This window comes from Bombina bombina, chromosome 2 (genome assembly GCF_027579735.1).
Source record: "Bombina bombina isolate aBomBom1 chromosome 2, aBomBom1.pri, whole genome shotgun sequence".
Taxonomy (NCBI): domain Eukaryota; kingdom Metazoa; phylum Chordata; class Amphibia; order Anura; family Bombinatoridae; genus Bombina; species Bombina bombina.
This window is the reverse complement of record NC_069500.1, coordinates 679,357,758-679,376,184: the sequence shown is the minus strand read 5'-3', so window position 1 is coordinate 679,376,184 and position 18,427 is coordinate 679,357,758. Positions and strand designations below refer to the sequence as shown.

At 40.6% G+C, this 18,427-nt stretch overlaps 1 protein-coding gene across 1 annotated transcript in view; it reads right to left on the bottom strand.

Moving 5' to 3' along the window:
- DENND4C (DENN domain containing 4C) overlaps positions 1-18,427 on the bottom strand; it is a 474,079-nt gene that overhangs the window by 435,478 nt on the left and 20,174 nt on the right. The window contains 2 exon segments of the mRNA XM_053702651.1: positions 5,223-5,281; positions 6,055-6,121. Of these exon segments, the coding sequence (XP_053558626.1) occupies positions 5,223-5,281; positions 6,055-6,121 (126 nt within the window).

The window sequence follows — 18,427 nt, the reverse complement described above, 5'->3', positions numbered from 1 at the left end:
CTATCAGTGTTGGATAAATCTGTATGTGCTTATTCCCTTTCTTGATTGACTCTTTGTATACATCTATGTTCAATGATTATTTGTTTACTTATGCAAAAATGTTCAATAAAACAATTTGGAAAAAGAAAAAAAAAATGGTATTATAACCCTGCTATATACTGACAGGAACATATACCCAAGCTCTAGAGGACACTGAATGAAACCAGAAAGGTAGAAGGCAGACCCTAATCTGAGGGCACCACAGCCTGTAGAACCTTTCTCCCAAAAGCCGCTTCCGCAGAAGCAAAAACGTAAAAGCATGTAAGGAAGACCAGGTAGCCGCCTTACAAATCTGCTCCATAGAGGCCTCATTCTTGAGGGTCCAAGATGAAGCCACCGCTCTAGTGGAATGAACTGTGATCCTCTGAGGAGGCTTATGTCCCGCTGTCTCGTAAGTCAAACGGATCAAGCTCATCAGCCAAAAAGACAAAGAAGTAGCAGAAGCCCTCTGACCCCTGCGCTTCCCTGAATACACAACAAAAGAGATGAAGATTGTCTGAAATCCTTTCTAGCCTGAAGATAGAACTTCTGGGCACGGACTACACCAAATGAAAAACCAGATAAGGTGGCCCATGTTGCAAGGCCGCCAGTTCAGAAACTCTGCGAGCCGATGCAATGGCCAACAGGAAAAGAACCTTCCAGGACAGAATCTTAATGTCAAGGGAATGCATAGGCTCAAACGGGACCTGTTGCAAAACACTAAGGACCAAGTTTAAGCACCACGGGGGAGCAAACTGCCTAAAGACAGGCCTGATTCGAGACAAAGCCTGAACAAAGGATTTGATGTCAGGGAGCTCAGCGAGTCTCCTGTGTAACAAAACAGATAATGCCGAAATCTGTCCCTTTAAGGAACTAGCAGCAAGTCCCTTCTCTAAACCTTCTTGAAGTAAGGACAGAATTCTGGAAACCCTCACCTTGTGCCAAGGGTATCCATGTTTCTCACACCAGGACAAGCAAGTCCTCCACACCTTATGGTAGATGCGCCGAGTGACTGGCTTCCTTGCCTGAACTAGAGTGTCAATCACACTTTCAGAAAAACCTATCTTGGATAGGACTAAGCTCTCAATCTCCACGCAGTCAGCCTCAGAGAATCGTGATTCTGATGTTGGAGAGGACCCTGTTCCAACAGATCCCTGCGACAGGGTAACCTCCACAGCAGAGAGGATGACAACCCGTACCAGATCCGCAAACCACGGCCTCCGCGTCCACGAAGGAGCAATCAAAATGGTTGACACTCTCTCCTGCTTTATGCGTGCCACTATATGAGGTAGAAGTGGTAAGGGAGGAAAAATGTATGCTAGATCGAACCCCAAGGCGCCACTAATGCATCTATCAGTTCTGCCTGGGGGTTAGTTTGCAATTGAGTCTGGACACCATGAGACCTATCTCCCGCGTCCCCCATCTGATACAAATCTCCGCAAACACCTTGGGGTGAAGAGACCATTCCCCCGGGTGGAATGCTTGCCTGCTGAGAAAGTTAGCTTCCCAGTTGTCTACAACAGGGATGTGGATCTCCAAAAGCGAGCAGTTGTGGGCCTCCGCTCATTCCAGTATCAGAGACACCTCCCTCATTGCGAGGAACTCCTCGTACCCCCCTGATGGTTGATGTAAGCCACTGAAGGTAATGTCAGTCTGAAAACTTATGAGTTGAAGCCCCCTAGGCGGCGCTACGCCCCCCTTCAGAGCATTACAGATCGCTTGAAAGTTCCAGGATATTTATTGGTAAACGGGACTCCAGCCAAGACCATTTCCCTGTGCAAGTCAGGCACCCCAAACAGTTCCCCATCGCCGTCAGACCCGCAGTCCATGGTAACAATCTCCCAGGACGGTCTCAAGAAGGTTATCCCCATGGCCGTCACCAGACCGAAAGGAAAGGGCCACAAACTGGAAGTGCTGGTCCAGGAATGCAAATCTTAGGAACCTGAAGTGGTCCCTGTGAATTGGAACATGAAGGATGAAGGTAGGCATCCTTCAAGTCTATTGTGGTCATGAACTGGTCATGAACTGACCCTCTTGAACTAGTGGCAAAATGGACCTGATCGTTTCCATTTTGAACGATGGAACGGACAAAAGCTTGTTTAAACACTTCAGATCCAAAATCGGGCGGAACGTGCCCTCCTTTTTTGGAACTACGAACAGATTTGAATAATACCCTAGACCTCTTTCTGCAAGGGGTACTGATATGATAACACAGAGAGAGGAAAGATCCATCACACAACCTAGAAAGGCTATCCTGCAATCAGGCTTCAGAGAATAGACATAACCTGCCCCCTACTTGGTCCATAGACCTGTCGGGGCTGCCCCTTCATGTCGACTTGGTCTCTGCGGGCTTCTTGTTCTGTTTGGACTTGTTCCAAGACTGAGCAGGCTTCCAAGTTCCCTTGGACTGGTCCGCTTTTGCGGCGGGCTGCTGGCGCTGGGCCTTGTACGCATGAAAGGGACGAAAAGTAGCTCCTTTTAGTTTAGCTTTCTTATCTTGGGGTAGGTAGGCACCTTTGCCTCCCGTAACCGTGGAAATGATCGAGTCCAGGACCGGACCGAACAGAATATTTCCTTGAAAGGGCAGGGACAGCAACCTCAATTTAGAGGTCATGTCCGCCGACCAAAATTTTAGCCACAAGGCCCTGCACGCTAAAACTGAAAACCCTGACACCTTAGCATTCAGACAAATAATTTGCATTTTGGCTACCTTCAAAGCCTTAATCTTTTCCTGCACCTCTTCGAAAGAGGGTTCACCCTCAATCATTTTACATTTAGGGAATCACACCAATATGACGCAGCCCCAGCAACCGCAGCTACGGCTGCTGCCGGCTGAAAAACAAACACTGTGTGCTGAAACATCTTTCTCAGCATGTTCTCCAACTTCTTGTCCATGGGCTCTTTGAACGACGAACTATCCTCTAGGGGTGAATAGTCCGTTTGCCTATAGCGAGCGTGGAGATGGCCCCATCCGCCCTAGAAATGGTCCTCTACAGCTCCAACTGAGCCTCCGGAACAGGAAGTTTCCTAAAGGACAAGGAAGGGGAAAAGGAAGAACCTAATCGAGTCCATTCGTTCTTGATAATGTTAGCCATCATTATAGGAACCAGGGAAGGTCTGGGGTACCACCCTGTCTTCATAAACCTTATCTAGCTTAGGGATAGAAGGTTCCTCCAGAAGTTTCGCTCCGGAACCTCTAGAGTAGAAAGCACTTGCTTTAACAAAAAGCACAATTTTCTATCTTAAAACCTATAGCCAGGCTCCTCTGCCAAAGCTTTAGATGACATGGATTCCGACCCAGGAGGAGTCCCCTCCAACACGTCGGAGTGGGCCCCTTCATCGAACCACTCTGCAGGAGCATCCAACGAAGACAAGTCCCTGAGTCGGGCCACTCTGGAAGGCCTACGCTTGCGATTAGCAGAACGTGGTAAGCATGGATCACTTTGAAACTGCAGTCATCAGTTGATCCGCAAAATCTGGTGGCCAACATATCTCTCCGAAGGAAGCAACAGTCGGACCGCGGGAGCTGCATGTGCAATAGGGGACTCAACTCCGGAAGCACCTCACGGGACCGAGAACCCTAAGTGGTGGACGGCTCAGTGGTACTAGACATTCTTTTATGTCATAGATGTCTGGACCCTATCAAGGTATGTGGAACATAACTGGGCAGGCTGGTCTACCCGGAACCTCACAATAAACACAGGTATGAGACTTTGTCAAAGAGGGAGTACCCTCTAACGCGTCAGAATTCCTCCATAGCTTGCGCTTTTATTAGAGTTAAAAGAGAAACTAACAGGCATCTTTATAACCGCCAATGGCCGGGGCAACTCACAACCTCCTATGAACCGGACTACAAAAAAACGCTTTGTCTCCTCCATCGCAGATCAGACCAGAAGTGAAGAGCCAAAGCCGGTCAGACGGGTGCCTCGCAGGACCGCCCCTGCCTAAAGGAAGAAAACGTGCCAAAAAACACCTCACAAAAACTCCCGGAAAAGAACCTGGAAAGTTCCACACATTGCCAGAGCCTTATCCCGCACAGAGCAGCAATGACACAAACAATATTCATGTATTAAACCCCCCTGTTCAATAATCCCCCTACCAGGAATATTAACCTGTGATTCTGTAAAGATAAAAGGCCGCCACACTGTGGCCCTGTCTTCTATGTAACATTGTGTATAATATGAAAATGATCTTACCAGAAGCCACGCCGTGGAACAGGAACACGGCCCTTCAAGTGTGACCAGGTCATAGCAGCGCTCCTGACATGGACTTGAGAGAAGAAAGCAGTCTGTGAAACTCGTCAACGCCGATTGCCTGTAGGAGCTGTTAATATGAGTCGGGATGGTTTCGCAAAAGAGACCTCTCCCTGCATCTCCGGGCTCTAACTTTCACTCCAAGCCCTCACTGAGAAGCCTTATAGGGCAACTTAAAACTCCTGTCCCATTGTGAAGCGTAATACCCTCCATAAGAGACCTCCAAATTTTTGGCACCTCTCTGCCACCTCCTGTGACGAAAAGGCAAAGAAGAACTGGGGGATGAGGGTAGTGGGAGAGGTATTTAAGCCTTTGGCTGGGGTGTCTTTGCCTCTCTTGGTGGCCAGGTTTTTAATTCCCATAGTAATGAATGAAAGCCGTGGACTCCCCTGCCCATTAGATGGAAAGCAATATTTGTAATCTAGAGTTTCAAAAATGCTGCATATTGCCTAAACCAGCTATTTGATATCCTGTACTTTTCAGGTTATCGAATTTGATTTTTGGCCACTCTAGGGAGTGTGAGAACAGAACAATTCTAACATAAAAGCACAAGGTGCTTAATGTTGTTTTACATCTATATTACAGGTCCTAAGCTTCAGTAATTAGTTTACCCAGTATTAGTGAGACATTTGCACTTTCTTCCCCTACGTGTAATATGTTTCAAGGCTTAATCATGTCACTCAGGAGTCAGCTATTCTACTTATACACTTTTACGATTGGAGAAGAAATTATAATGCAGAAGATCTGTTATCTCTCTGTTAGGTATTATGAAATATCCTTAGATAAAGCAGTAAAGATCAGACTCTTAGACAAAAGTAGTGGGAAACAAAAATAGGGACTGTATTAGCTCAACAGCATTATAATATACGGTAAAATGATCAGTAAAACAAATATCAAATTATAAACCAGGGGGCATCTAGTAAGATTATCCTAGTGAAAATAATGTATTACCTTAAAGGCAGTGGAGTTGCCACAGGCTGAGAAAGAACCAAGGCATCGTGTGCGGACAGCTACAGTGAGGTGGAAAAGGTAAATAATTATAAGATAAATACATGCAGAGATAGAGAAACTTCTGTTAACACATTTATAACCTATGTAATAGATTAGAAGTATTAACTAAACCTTAATTTACATTGTATGCAAATTAAGTTATTGGTTCTGTTTAAGAGATCATTTGTTATTAGTATTAGTGTGCTTTGTTTGACATTTTGTTTATTTTTCATAACTTGATGCTCCTGCACTGCATAAGCCCACTTTATTTTTCAATATCTGAAAAGGAAAACAATTTATAAATATAGATAATACTAATAATCAGATAGGTCTGGTATACATGATGCAGGGCTTTAATTACACTTTGTTACATATTTATTAGGAAACATCAGAAAATGTAGACACAGGTTGCCAATTACATATAAAAGTTATACAACAAAAGCTCATCTCAAAGGCAAATTAAAGAATGTAAGTAATTAAAATAATGTTTCTTACCATAAAATAAGACTCACAAGTGTTTAAGATATGTTGGCTACCTACAAGACTGCAGATTTACACAACTGAGACTAAAAAAAATCAATTAAAAAAAGAAACAACCACCCCCCCCCCCAAAAAAAACAGCACAATAATTATTAGTATCTCTTGTAACTAAATCGATTTCTAGCTATATTACCTATATTCATGCACACACAGCAAAACAATGTAAGAACTTATTTTCAGAATGTTTACATTGTTGTTTTCATATATTAGTTTTAATTTTGTTAGACAATAAAATAAACAAAGTTTACATTACCTGAACAAGAATTCTTGGTCTTTGAGGAGATGGAAAAGGAACATTGTGCATGAAGTGTGATATGTGCCTTTAAGAAATAGAAAGGAGAAATAAAAATAATTTTTACTTTAAAGGATCACTCAATGTAGTAGAATTGCATAATTAACAAATGCATAATAAAGACACCTACGGTACTCTGAATTTCAAATAAGAAGTAGATTTTTTTTTCTGACAAATTTATTTTTTCTCTCATATTCCGGCCCCCCCTGTATCATGCGACAGACATCAGCCAATCACAGACTGTGCATTTGTGAACATGCTTAGTTAGATTTTATTCCCAGAAAGTCGTGAATATAAAAAGACTGTGCAAAATTTGACAATGGAAGTAAATTAGAAAGTGTCTTAAAATTGCATGCTATTTCTGAATCATAAAAGTTTATTTTGACTTAAGTGTCCCTTTAAGTAAAATAAGCATCTCACAACAATCAATTATAAACTGTGCTTTAAAATTTTACATAAACAAATACCAGTAACTGGTATCTATTTTGGACAGTGAATTTGCATCTGTGCAGTGCATCTCTGCAAATGGGGGAAAAGAAAAATTTAAAAAAAGAGCGAAAAAAGTATTTTCTACTCAAATACAGCAAATGCTTCTGTGTTTCAATAATAAAAATCACTCTGGTACACATATAAAAGGGCAAAAAAAACTTAAAAGGGACACTGTAACCAAAATTTTTCTTTCGTGATTCAGATTGAGCATGAAATTTTAAGCAACTTTCTAATTTACTCCTATTATCACATTTTCTTCATTCTCTTGGTATCTTTATTTGAAATGCAAGAATGTAATTTTAGATGCCGGCCCATTTTTGGTGAGCAACCTGGGTTGTCCTTGCTGATTGGTGGATAAATTCATCCACCAATAAAAAAGTGCTGTCCAGAGTACTGAAACAAGAAAAAAAAGCTTAGATGCCTTTTTCAAATAATGATAGCAAGAGAACGAAGAAAAAATTGATAATAGGGCTAAATTAGAAAGTTGCTTAAAGTTGCATGCTCTTTCTGAATTACAAAAGAAAAAAATTGGGTTCAGTGTCCCTTTAAATTATGTTTACCTGATAATTTTCTTTTCTTCAGATGGTAAGAGTCCACAGCTGCATTCATTACTTTTGGGAATTCAGAACCTGGCCACCAGGAGGAGGGAAAGACACCCCAGCCAAAGGCTTAACTACTCCTCCCACTCCCCTCATCCCCCAGTCATTCTGCCGAGGAACAAGGAACAGTAGAAGAAACATCAGGGTGAAAAGGTGCCAGAAGAACAAAAAGCAGACGCCCCCACAGAAAAATATGGTAAGCATAATTTAAGTTTTTCTTCATAGATGGAAAGAGTACACAGCTGCATTTCATTACTTTTGGGAAAACAACACCCAAGCTATAGCCGTTTTATACTGAATGCAAAAACGGGAGGGTACAAGAGGCGGTCCATTCTGAGGGCACCAGGCCTGAAAACCCCTACCCAACCAAAATCCTGCTTCGTCCGAAGCCGAGAACAACTTTGAAAAAAAGGAAAAGGCCCAAGGACACTGACCAGCAGATAGTCCACAGCCTTCTAGAGACCGCAGGAACTAGACTCGACTGAGTCAACAGCCTCCAAGAGACACTGTCGCCCAGCAGTCGGTCTCCAAAACAACACCCCCTTACTAAAGAAAGGGAACAAACTACTGTATTCTTGAACAAGAGAAAAGGCACGATGAAAACATGATTGTACTTGTAAAGTGCGGCTAATACCCCTTAAGGGACTCAAGGTGCTGCTCATTTTATCAACCTCGAAAAGAGGAAAGGTTGAGGAGACCTCGCCGACGATTGAACTTGCAACCCTCGATTTGCTACAGTGCAGAGTAGCCACAGTGCATTAGTATGCTGGGCTAGCTTCCAGCTAGCATAAGGAACTCCAGAAAAAAAAACCTAAAAAGGGCACCTACACTGAGAAAAGTGTAGCTAACAGAGACCCAACCCAGTCTCATAGAAACAAGGGGAGGCAACACCCAGACCCCAGAAACACGGGATAAGGCCGGGAATCTGAAACAGAGGATCTTCCCCTAACACAGTGCAACCGCACTCTAAAAGCAACTGAAGACGAAGTTCTCCCAAGTTGCAAAAAGGTAGCTCAGAATACCGAAATATTCACAAAACGAAACCTCGTGCAGCAAGCTCAGTTAGGTCTGACTAACAACACGGGAAGCAAAAACACTGCACGCTGCAGTCATTTAAAAATTATTTTGAAACTTAAATACTTGCAGGGAAGCAGAAGCAGCTGAAGATAGGATCCTTCAGATTGCTAAGTATCCACTAACCAGCGGATAACGTTGCAAGCTATCCAAGAGCCGCCAGTCTTTCCAACAAATCTTGAACATGGAGAAAGGAGAAACCTCAAGAGGCTTACCGTACCTCGAATGCTCAGTGGGCAAATTTAGCAAAGCAACAGATCTGATCCTACTCCAACACCAGACCAGGCCCAAGCGACAGACATATCCGATAGACAGGAGGGACAGAAAGACCCCAACCATAAGCCCCCAGGGAATGGAAAGAAAAAGGGGGGACTCACCCACCCCAACAGAGCTCGGGGTGGGTGAGTCCCCCCAATCAGCTCCTCCAAAATAAGGCACTCCCAAGGAGAACCCCCTGGGACCTGGAACAGAGAAAAGAGCAATAGATCCGTAGGAAGACCTGTCACAAGCTCTCTACGTAGAGAGATTAAATTCCAACAGGTGGAACAGAGCCCCACAGAGCAGCAGATGCTGCCCCTTACAGAAATAAGCCACCTGATCCAACCTCCTACACACAGGGCAGGACAAAGACCCTCCAGAGAGAGGAAACCCCCAGCTCATAAGGAAGACAAACTATCCCCCTCAAAAGGGAAGGGCACAGATAAGAACAGCGTAACATATCCACAAGACATGAAGCCATAGTATGATCAAAACACCGGACCGAATGAAAAATCGTCCAGGACACCACAGTTGACCCAACAGAGAAAAAAACTCCCCATAGATGAGCACACTCCGTCCGAAGGACAAGTCAAGCCTTAAAGTTTATAACCAGTACCCGAAGGTGGATGTAAACTCTGGCCTTCCTGCTAGCAAGCCCAAAGAGCTAGCCCTATGTCCCTGAAAAAAACTGGGTCGTCCCAAACCAGTCCACAGGATCATAAGTCTTCAGACATCCAAGAAGGATCCAAGACAAAAACCTGGACCCAGAATCGACCCCAAGAATGAACGACACCCTCTGGGAACAAAAGATACCCCGTCTGAAGTAATCAGACCTCACAGGGATGATAACGGGAAACCTGGATAACGGGTACAGGACTCACTCATAACCTCCAAACCCAAAGGGAAGAGAACACCCTAGCTGGAGGTCAATACAACCCCCACCAAGGTACTAGGTCTCGACAAAGTCAACGCAATTTCTCTAGAGCCCAAAGGCCCCAAGGGCAACACTAAGGGAAATGAGAACGAGAACAGAGTCACCCAAAGAGAGTAGAAAGAAAAGGCTAGTCTCCATAATCCTTTCAGATTAACGTTCCAGAGGATCACACCCAAGGGAGAAGAATTCAAAGCATCCCGAACAACAGGCAGAAAAACATCCCTAAGCAAAAAGCTTGGAAAAGAGACACACCTCCTATCACCCCTGATATGGAGACAACTGACTCCCGAAGGAAGACAGAGCCTCACGGCCTTCACTTCTAGTTAAGCGGCCAAAGTCGCCAAAAAAATCAGACGAAGTCCAGAAAGTCTCGACCCAAAGGAAAAAGAACCTCTAAAAGACACTTCCCAAAGAGACCATGGAAAGGCAAAAACCGTAAGAATGGCGGTATGAAGGACCTAAATCCTCCAAGCCTCCAACCCACAAATGGGAAGGAAAACTCTAGTTCCTGAAAAAAAATCGGAAACTGAGCATGTCTGCCGCGGATCTCACCAGCAAACCTAGATTGAAAGGCAAATGGAGGACTAAACCAATCCCCAAGCACCCTAAGCAACCACAGACCCTCAAGTCCTCTCCAGCATGCTAGTTGAAGATTGTAAAATAAAACAAGAAAAGAACACAAAGCATATTGTGATCACTAGGCGCCCTCACTGGACCAACCGGACATTAAAAGGTGCCATGTGTCTGAACTAGGCTTCAAAGAGAGGATTTGTACCCAGTCAGGAACAGCCTGAAACCAAGGACCCCAGCACTGTTAAGGCCACATAGAGTCTCCGATGATGGATCAGACAGACTTTTGTAAACATCACTAGCAAGTAATTGTAAATAGATTTACAAATAGGAATAGGTAACTTAAATCTGTGAGGAAAATTCCACCGACTGAGCCCTTTCTAAGTCAGAGCTAAATTTGTTTTTAATTAGAAAAAATGTTTTTCTTGTCCATTCATACACTAAACTTTATTACGAAAATATATTTAACCCACACATACATTTAGCAAGAGCTACGATTAAAAACACTGCACTAAGATTGAGCTAGGATTATTAAATTATCTGAAATCAGCATCAAAGGTATCTGCAGCAAAATTATAAATATAGGCTAAGCCCTTACAATCCGAGGGCTAGTTTAAGTTTATACCAAGTTTATAAAGCTGCAATTAACCAGACCAACAAAGGTGAGCAAATTAAAAAAGGGAAAGACAAAGCTTATCCCAGAGGACCCCTGACGTACGTTTCACAAAAAACGCTTCCCTCAGAGGGGGTGTGGAGCCGCTGCAAAATGGCATATTTATGAGTCTTTAAGACCCCTCCTCGATTATTGAGTGGATATGCCTGATTGCCAATAGTCAGTTTATTATTGGCTTATGAGAATGTCAATCACAAAAATGACTAGCGATAGGGTAGAAGGGGAGGTAGTGGTTCGTGACGTCAGCGTGATGTCTGAATGTGGGCGTGTTTGTTTACATATGCATCACTGCTGCAGCCCTCATTGGATGATGGCCTTGAACATATGTTCCATAATTGTACTGAGCCGGGTATCTAAACATATTGATAGATTGCATAGAACAGTTACTGCCGAGCAAGGACCCGCATTTCATGGGCGGATAAATTCGATACATCCCCCACTGTATAATGTCAAAGAAGTTGCGCCAAGCATCTGCTGAATACCGGTTCATTGTCAGCCCTATTACATTCTAAAATTAAGAGATTAATATATGGCGGAACAACAACCTATGCTAGAATACAGGATAGCCCTTATAGGATTTATCAACAGCTGGCTATCTATCATTGTTATGAAGGAACGAGAATGATCAACTTGATTAAATGCTGAACTTCCCATATGTTTATATTCGGTCACAGGGGGAGTGTCAGAGTGTTAGGTCACACGGGGAGTGTCAGAGTATTAGACCTTTTATCTTCTCTATTGGATGATAGACTTCCCATATGTTTATATTAGTTATGGGAGGTGTGCCAGAACGTGATGTATAACGCTATCATTGGGCAATTACTGCTTATCATATGTTTTATTATATACATGTTAGTGAGGACGCATAGTATACCCCCCAGATTTTTGCCAAATAGGCGGCTTATGAAATCAATCCGTCCTATGAGCGATTATACAAAGATCAGAATTACCTCCGTAGGAGTTTCAATAATATTACCACTATTTGTTAGGAAGTGCATTGATATTAGAGATGATATTGAAGTTATTACATTCTACACTGGTGTGATGTAATATATATTCATTAAAATATATGTGTAGAGAATGACCATATTTTATTACTATTGGGTATTAGTTTTTCAGGTATGTTCTGCGTGTATTTTTTGCCGGCAATATGATGGATTGTGCTAACATTGGATACTATGAGTGCTTTGAGTGGCAACTTAGTTGAGTAATCACTTGTATATTATGTGTATTGGTTTGAATTATATGATCTGGTGGTATCGTGGTAAAGGTGGTGAAATAAATAGATGGTTGTACTCATGAAGAATCAAAATAATACTGTGGAAAGTGAATTGAAGGAGAAACAAAAAAATGTGAAACAAACATATCTTAGTGTTTATAAAAAATAGCCTTAAAGGTTTACAAATATATAATAATTTTTATATATACAACATTGTGAATTAAGTAATGAAGTGAGGGATGTATATACCTTGGAGTGGGATCTGTGAATTAAATTAGCCCTAAGTGATTATACGAGGGTCATAGAGTGAGCCATAGATCTATGGCAAATGATAAAAGAAAAGATTTAAAGTATAAGTGCTGCAGTGCCTTACTTACAGATATACAAATAATTATTGAAATCATTCATGCCATTTGGTTTTTACAGAATTTAAACGATAAATCCATTTACATTCGAGTTTAAGTAATGTTTTTTCCAGATTGCCTCCTCGTATTCCTAGTGAGGCTTTTTGAATTACATGTATTTTAGGTTGGCAGTGGAACACTTATGATGTATTTGGAAGTGTTTCGCGACTGATGTTAATTTCTTGCCACGTGCTTCATCCTTATTAGCATTTTTTATATTATTAGCATGTTCAAGAATACGCACCCTGATCTCACGGGTTGTCATGCCAACATAGATCATTTTGCATTGGCAGAAGAGAGCATATACAACCGCAATAGTTCTACATGAGAAATGGGAGGCTAGATTGTATGAATGACCATCTTTATCTTGGATGGTTTTGGACTTCCTTACATATGGACAAGCAGAGCAAGTACCACAGGGATACATCCCTGGGTCAGTATCCTTTTTCTTGAAAGATCTCACATAGTGGCTGGATACGAGTCTATCCCTTAAATTTGTGGGTCTTTTGTACCCAATAGAGATTCTGTCACCAATAGTTTCTCTCAAAGAGGGGTCATTTTGTAATATTTTCCAGTGTTGATTGATTATTTTGGTTACTTCTGACATTTGTGGGTTATATGTGGTGATTAGTCTTGGATTGGACTCACTCGCATTTTTGATCTTTGGGACGAGTAAATTATCTCTGTGAATGTTTAGGGCCTTGTATTTGGCTCGTTTGACTGCTTTCTTACTATAGCCTCGTGCTATTAGTCTGTCCATTAGGGCTTTGCTTTCTGTGAGATATATGTCGATACTGGAACAGTTGCGTCTTAGACGCAGAAATTCCCCAAAGGGGATAGCCTTTAAGGGTGCATGGTGGATGAGCACTAGATCTATGTAATAGTGTGTTAGTCGCTGTTTCTTTACGATAGATAGTGGTGTTTACAAAACCATCTTCCTTTTTGAATATGGTTATGTCCAAAAAGGAAATTTTGTGCTGATCTGCTGAATATGTTAATTTGATGTTTTTATTATTCATGTTTACTTTTCATCATGAATTGATCCAATTCCTGTGATGTCCCTTCCATATGAATAAGACATCATCTATATATCTTATCCATAGCGGGATGTGATCAGTGTACTGTTGTAATTCGGTTGAAAAGACATCAAATAGTTCCCAATGCCCCAGGAACAGGTTGGCATACGTAGGTGCACAAGCTGTACCCATCGCGGGGTACCTTGCGGTCTGTAGGTAGTACCTATCGTTGAAGGTGAAAAAATTATGTGTCAAGACAAAACTGCAGTAGTTGGATTACAAATGTATTGTGGTCTTCATTGTCATTAGTATTAGATGAAAGAAAATACTTGATGGCTGCTATTCCATCAGTATGTCTTATGTTAGTGTAAAGTGACTCGACATCTGCAGTGACTAACCACATATCGTCAGATAGCTGTATGTTCTGTAATATTTGTAGTACCTCCATAGTATCACGTACATATGAAGGTAATGTAGTTAGGTACTCTCTTAACCTTTGATCAACATATCTGCTGGCATTTTCTGTTAGATTGTCATTTCCCAGAAACGATAGGTCTACCTGGGGGTATTTGGGAATTCTTATGCACCCTTTGGCAAGAAGTATAGTGTGGCGACTTTCGGATGATCTATAGTTAAGTACTTTTTCTCAGTATTTGTAATGATGTTATTTGCCCAAGCTTGTTTGACTAAGTTATTATATTGTACCAGGTATGAGCTTTGAGGGTTAAAAATCAATTGTTTGTAGCATGTGGAATTAGAAAGCTGTCTTGAGGCTTCATCTGTGTACATTTTAGATGGCCATAATACCACATTTCCACCCTTATCAGACGGTTTTATGGTGACATCTTTCCACGATTCAATCTCATTCAGAGCTTTGAATTCTGATGTTGTCAAATTATGATTCTTTCGAATAACAGGCAATTGTTCAATTTGGTTGCAGACCATTTTACAAAATACCTGAATTTCAGGTGAATTGGACATGGAGGGAACGTATTTGGATTTTGGTTTAAGTGTGGTTTTCCACGTATTAGAGTCAGGCACGGTTACATCATTAGAGTTAATCATATCCTCATCACTGAGTTGTTCTAAAATTTCAACTGTACTCAAGTCTGCTGTATCTAAAACGTTGGGATTATAGGCATATATCTTTTTTAACATCAGCTTACGTGAAAATAAGTGTATGTCTTTTATTAATTCAAACTTATTAAGGGAATTCACTGGACAAAAAGATAATCCCTTTGATAGTACAGCTATATGATCTTGATTCAGTATGTGATCTGATAGATTGATGACCCTCAATTTGTCATCCTGATTTTGGAGAAGGGACTCAATTCCCTCCTCCTGGTGGATTGACGTGTCGGACCTGTGAATTTCCTTTTGTTCCCCCGTGAATTGGGTATTGTGTGATTGGTCTGCGTTATAGGAGGAGTTGGATTGTGTGGGGTTTGGACTAAAAAAAGAAGAGGAAGATGTATTTAATGATTGTGCTGCACTGTGTGTCTTGGGTCTAGTGGATTGGGAGACATTATCAGTGCTGTTACTGTGCTGGTTGGGATTACTTATCTCTACCTCATTATCCGAAATGTCAGATTCACTCTCAGCACTGCTATCAGTTTGTTGTACTATGTATCTATTGGATCTGTATCTGGATGTATGATTATTACGCCAACGGTATATTCTCTGATTTTGAAAATCCTCTATGTCTCGTTGGAGTTTCTGTTTTTTATTTGCTACTAATTCCAATTCTAATTTGTCTAACTCATGTTGATATTTATCATATTTTGCTTTGTAATCAAATTTTTCATCAAATTTAGACAATTGGGTGTTATATTCCTCTATTTCAGTGTCTAGTTTGGTGAGCTCTAATTTGTCATGTTTTATTAGAATTTGGATTAGTTTTAGCGAACATTCAGTTAAGGCAGTTTCCCATTGTTTCACTAGATCTTCATTGTTTAGGGTAAAGGCAGGGAATACTTTCATTCTTAACCCTCTAGGTATTAGGTTTTTTTCTGCATATTTTTCGAAAAAATGCCAATTCCACCACCTTTTAGACTGCTTATGTAAGGTCTGATGTAATTTGCACAATACATTATTCAACTCTTCTTCATTGATTTTTATATTTTCACTATTAGGTGTGTTAAAAAGTGATTTAATTCCTGTAATCTTTTTTGCTGAGCGATTAGCTATATCACCTTGAATATTCATAGTTTGTTGTAAGAAAACCCCCCTAGAAAAAGGCTAAACCCAGAAAAAGAGATCTGGGTATATTCTCCTTGTTAGGAACAATTTAAAGTAAGAATAGGTGGGGGTAGGGCAAAGTATACTATATACAAGAGGTAGTGGTTAAAGGCAAATAGCCCAATTTGAGTTTAAGTAATCTCCTAACCGCTAATACCTCCTGCCACAGATTTATAGTTAAAAGCAAAGTACAACTAGCAAGTAATTGTAAATAGATTTACAAATAGGAATAGGTAACTTAAATCTGTGAGGAAAAATTCCACCGACTGAGCCCCTTTCTAAGTCAGAGCTAAATTTGTTTTTAATTAGAAAAAATGTTTTTCTTGTCCATTCATACACTAAACTTTATTACGAAAATATATTTAACCACACATACATTTAGCAAGAGCTACGATTTAAAAACACTGCACCTAAGTTGAGCTAGGATTATTAAATTATTCTGAAATCAGCATCAAAGGTATCTGCAGCAAAATTATAAATATAGGCTAAGCCCTTACAATCCGAGGGCTAGTTTAAGTTTAAGTTTTACCAAGTTTATAAAGCTGCAATTAACCAGACCAACAAAGGTGAGCAAATTAAAAAAGGGAAAGACAAAGCTTATCCCAGAGGGACCCCTGACGTACGTTTCACAAAAAACGCTTCCTCAGAGGGGTGTGGAGCCGCTGCAAAATGGCATATTTATGAGTCTTTAAGACCCTCCTCGATTATTGAGTGGATATGCCTGATTGCCAATAGTCAGTTTATTATTGGCTTATGAGAATGTCAATCACAAAAATGACTAGCGATAGGGTAGAAGGGGAGGTAGTGGTTTGTGACGTCAGCGTGATGTCTGAAGTGGGGCGTGTTTGTTTACATATGCATCACTGCTGCAGCCCTCATTGGATGATGGCCTTGAACATATGTTCCATATTTGTACTGAGCCGGGTATCTAAACATATTGATAGATTGCATAGAACGGTTACTGCCGAGCAAGACCCGCATTTCATGGGCGGATAAATTCGATACATCCCCACTTGTATAATGTCAAAGAAGTTGCGCCAAGCATCTGCTGAATACCGGTTCATTGTCAGCCCTATTACATTCTAAAATTAAGAGATTAATATATGGCGGAACAACAACCTATGCTAGAATACAGGATAGCCCTTATAGGATTTTATCAACAGCTGGCTATCTATCATTGTTATGAAGGAACGAGAATGATCAACTTGATTAAATGCTGAACTTCCCATATGTTTATATTCGGTCACAGGGGGAGTGTCAGAGTGTTAGGTCACACGGGGAGTGTCAGAGTATTAGACCTTTTATCTTCTCTATTGGATGATAGACTTCCCATATGTTTATATTAGTTATGGGAGGTGTGCCAGAACGTGATGTATAACGCTATCATTGGGCAATACTGCTTATCATATGTTTTATTATATACATGTTAGTGAGGACGCATAGTATACCCCCCAGATTTTTGCCCAAATAGGCGGCTTATGAAATCAATCCGTCCTATGAGCGATTATACAAAGATCAGAATTACCTCCGTAGGAGTTTCAATAATATTACCACTATTTGTTAGGAAGTGCATTGATATTAGAGATGATATTGAAGTTATTACATTCTACACTGGTGTGATGTAATATATATTCATTAAAATATATGTGTAGAGAATGACCATATTTTATTACTATTGGGTATTAGTTTTTCAGGTATGTTCTGCGTGTATTTTTTGCCGGCAATATGATGGATTGTGCTAACATTGGATACTATGAGTGCTTTGAGTGGCAACTTAGTTGAGTAATCACTTGTATATTATGTGTATTGGTTTGAATTATATGATCTGGTGGTATCGTGGTAAAGGTGGTGAAATAAATAGATGGTGTACTCATGAAGAATCAAAATAATACTGTGGAAAGTGAATTGAAGGAGAAACAAAAAATGTGAAACAAACATATCTTAGTGTTATATAAAAAATAGCCTTAAAGGTTTACAAATATATAATAATTTTTATATATACAACATTGTGAATTAAGTAATGAAGTGAGGGATGTATTTACCTTGGAGTGGATCTGTGAATTAAATTAGCCCTAAGTGATTATACGAGGGTCATAGAGTGAGCCATAGATCTATGGCAAATGATAAAAGAAAAGATTTAAAGTATAAGTGCTGCAGTGCCTTACTTACAGATATACAAAATAATTATTGAAATCATTCATGCCATTTGGTTTTACAGAATTTAAACGATAAATCCATTTACATTCGAGTTTAAGTAATGTTTTTTCCAGATTGCCTCCTCGTATTCCTAGTGAGGCTTTTGAATTACCATGTATTTTAGGTTGGCAGTGGAACACTTATGATGTATTTGGAAGTGTTTCGCGACTGATGTTAATTTCTTGCCACGTGCTTCATCCTTATTAGCATTTTTTATATACAGATGAAGCCTCAAGACAGCTTTCTAATTCCACATGCTACAAACAATTGATTTTTAACCCTCAAAGCTCATACCTGGTACAATATAATAACTTAGTCAAACAAGCTTGGGCAAATAACATCATTACAAACACTGAGAAAAAGTACTTAACTATAGATCATCCGAAAGTCGCCACACTATACTTCTTGCCAAAGGTGCATAAGAATTCCCAAATACCCCCAGGTAGACCTATCGTTTCTGGGAATGACAATCTAACAGAAAATGCCAGCAGATATGTTGATCAAAGGTTAAGAGAGTACCTAACTACATTACCTTCATATGTACGTGATACTATGGAGGTACTACAAATATTACAGAACATACAGCTATCTGACGATATGTGGTTAGTCACTGCAGATGTCGAGTCACTTTACACTAACATAAGACATACTGATGGAATAGCAG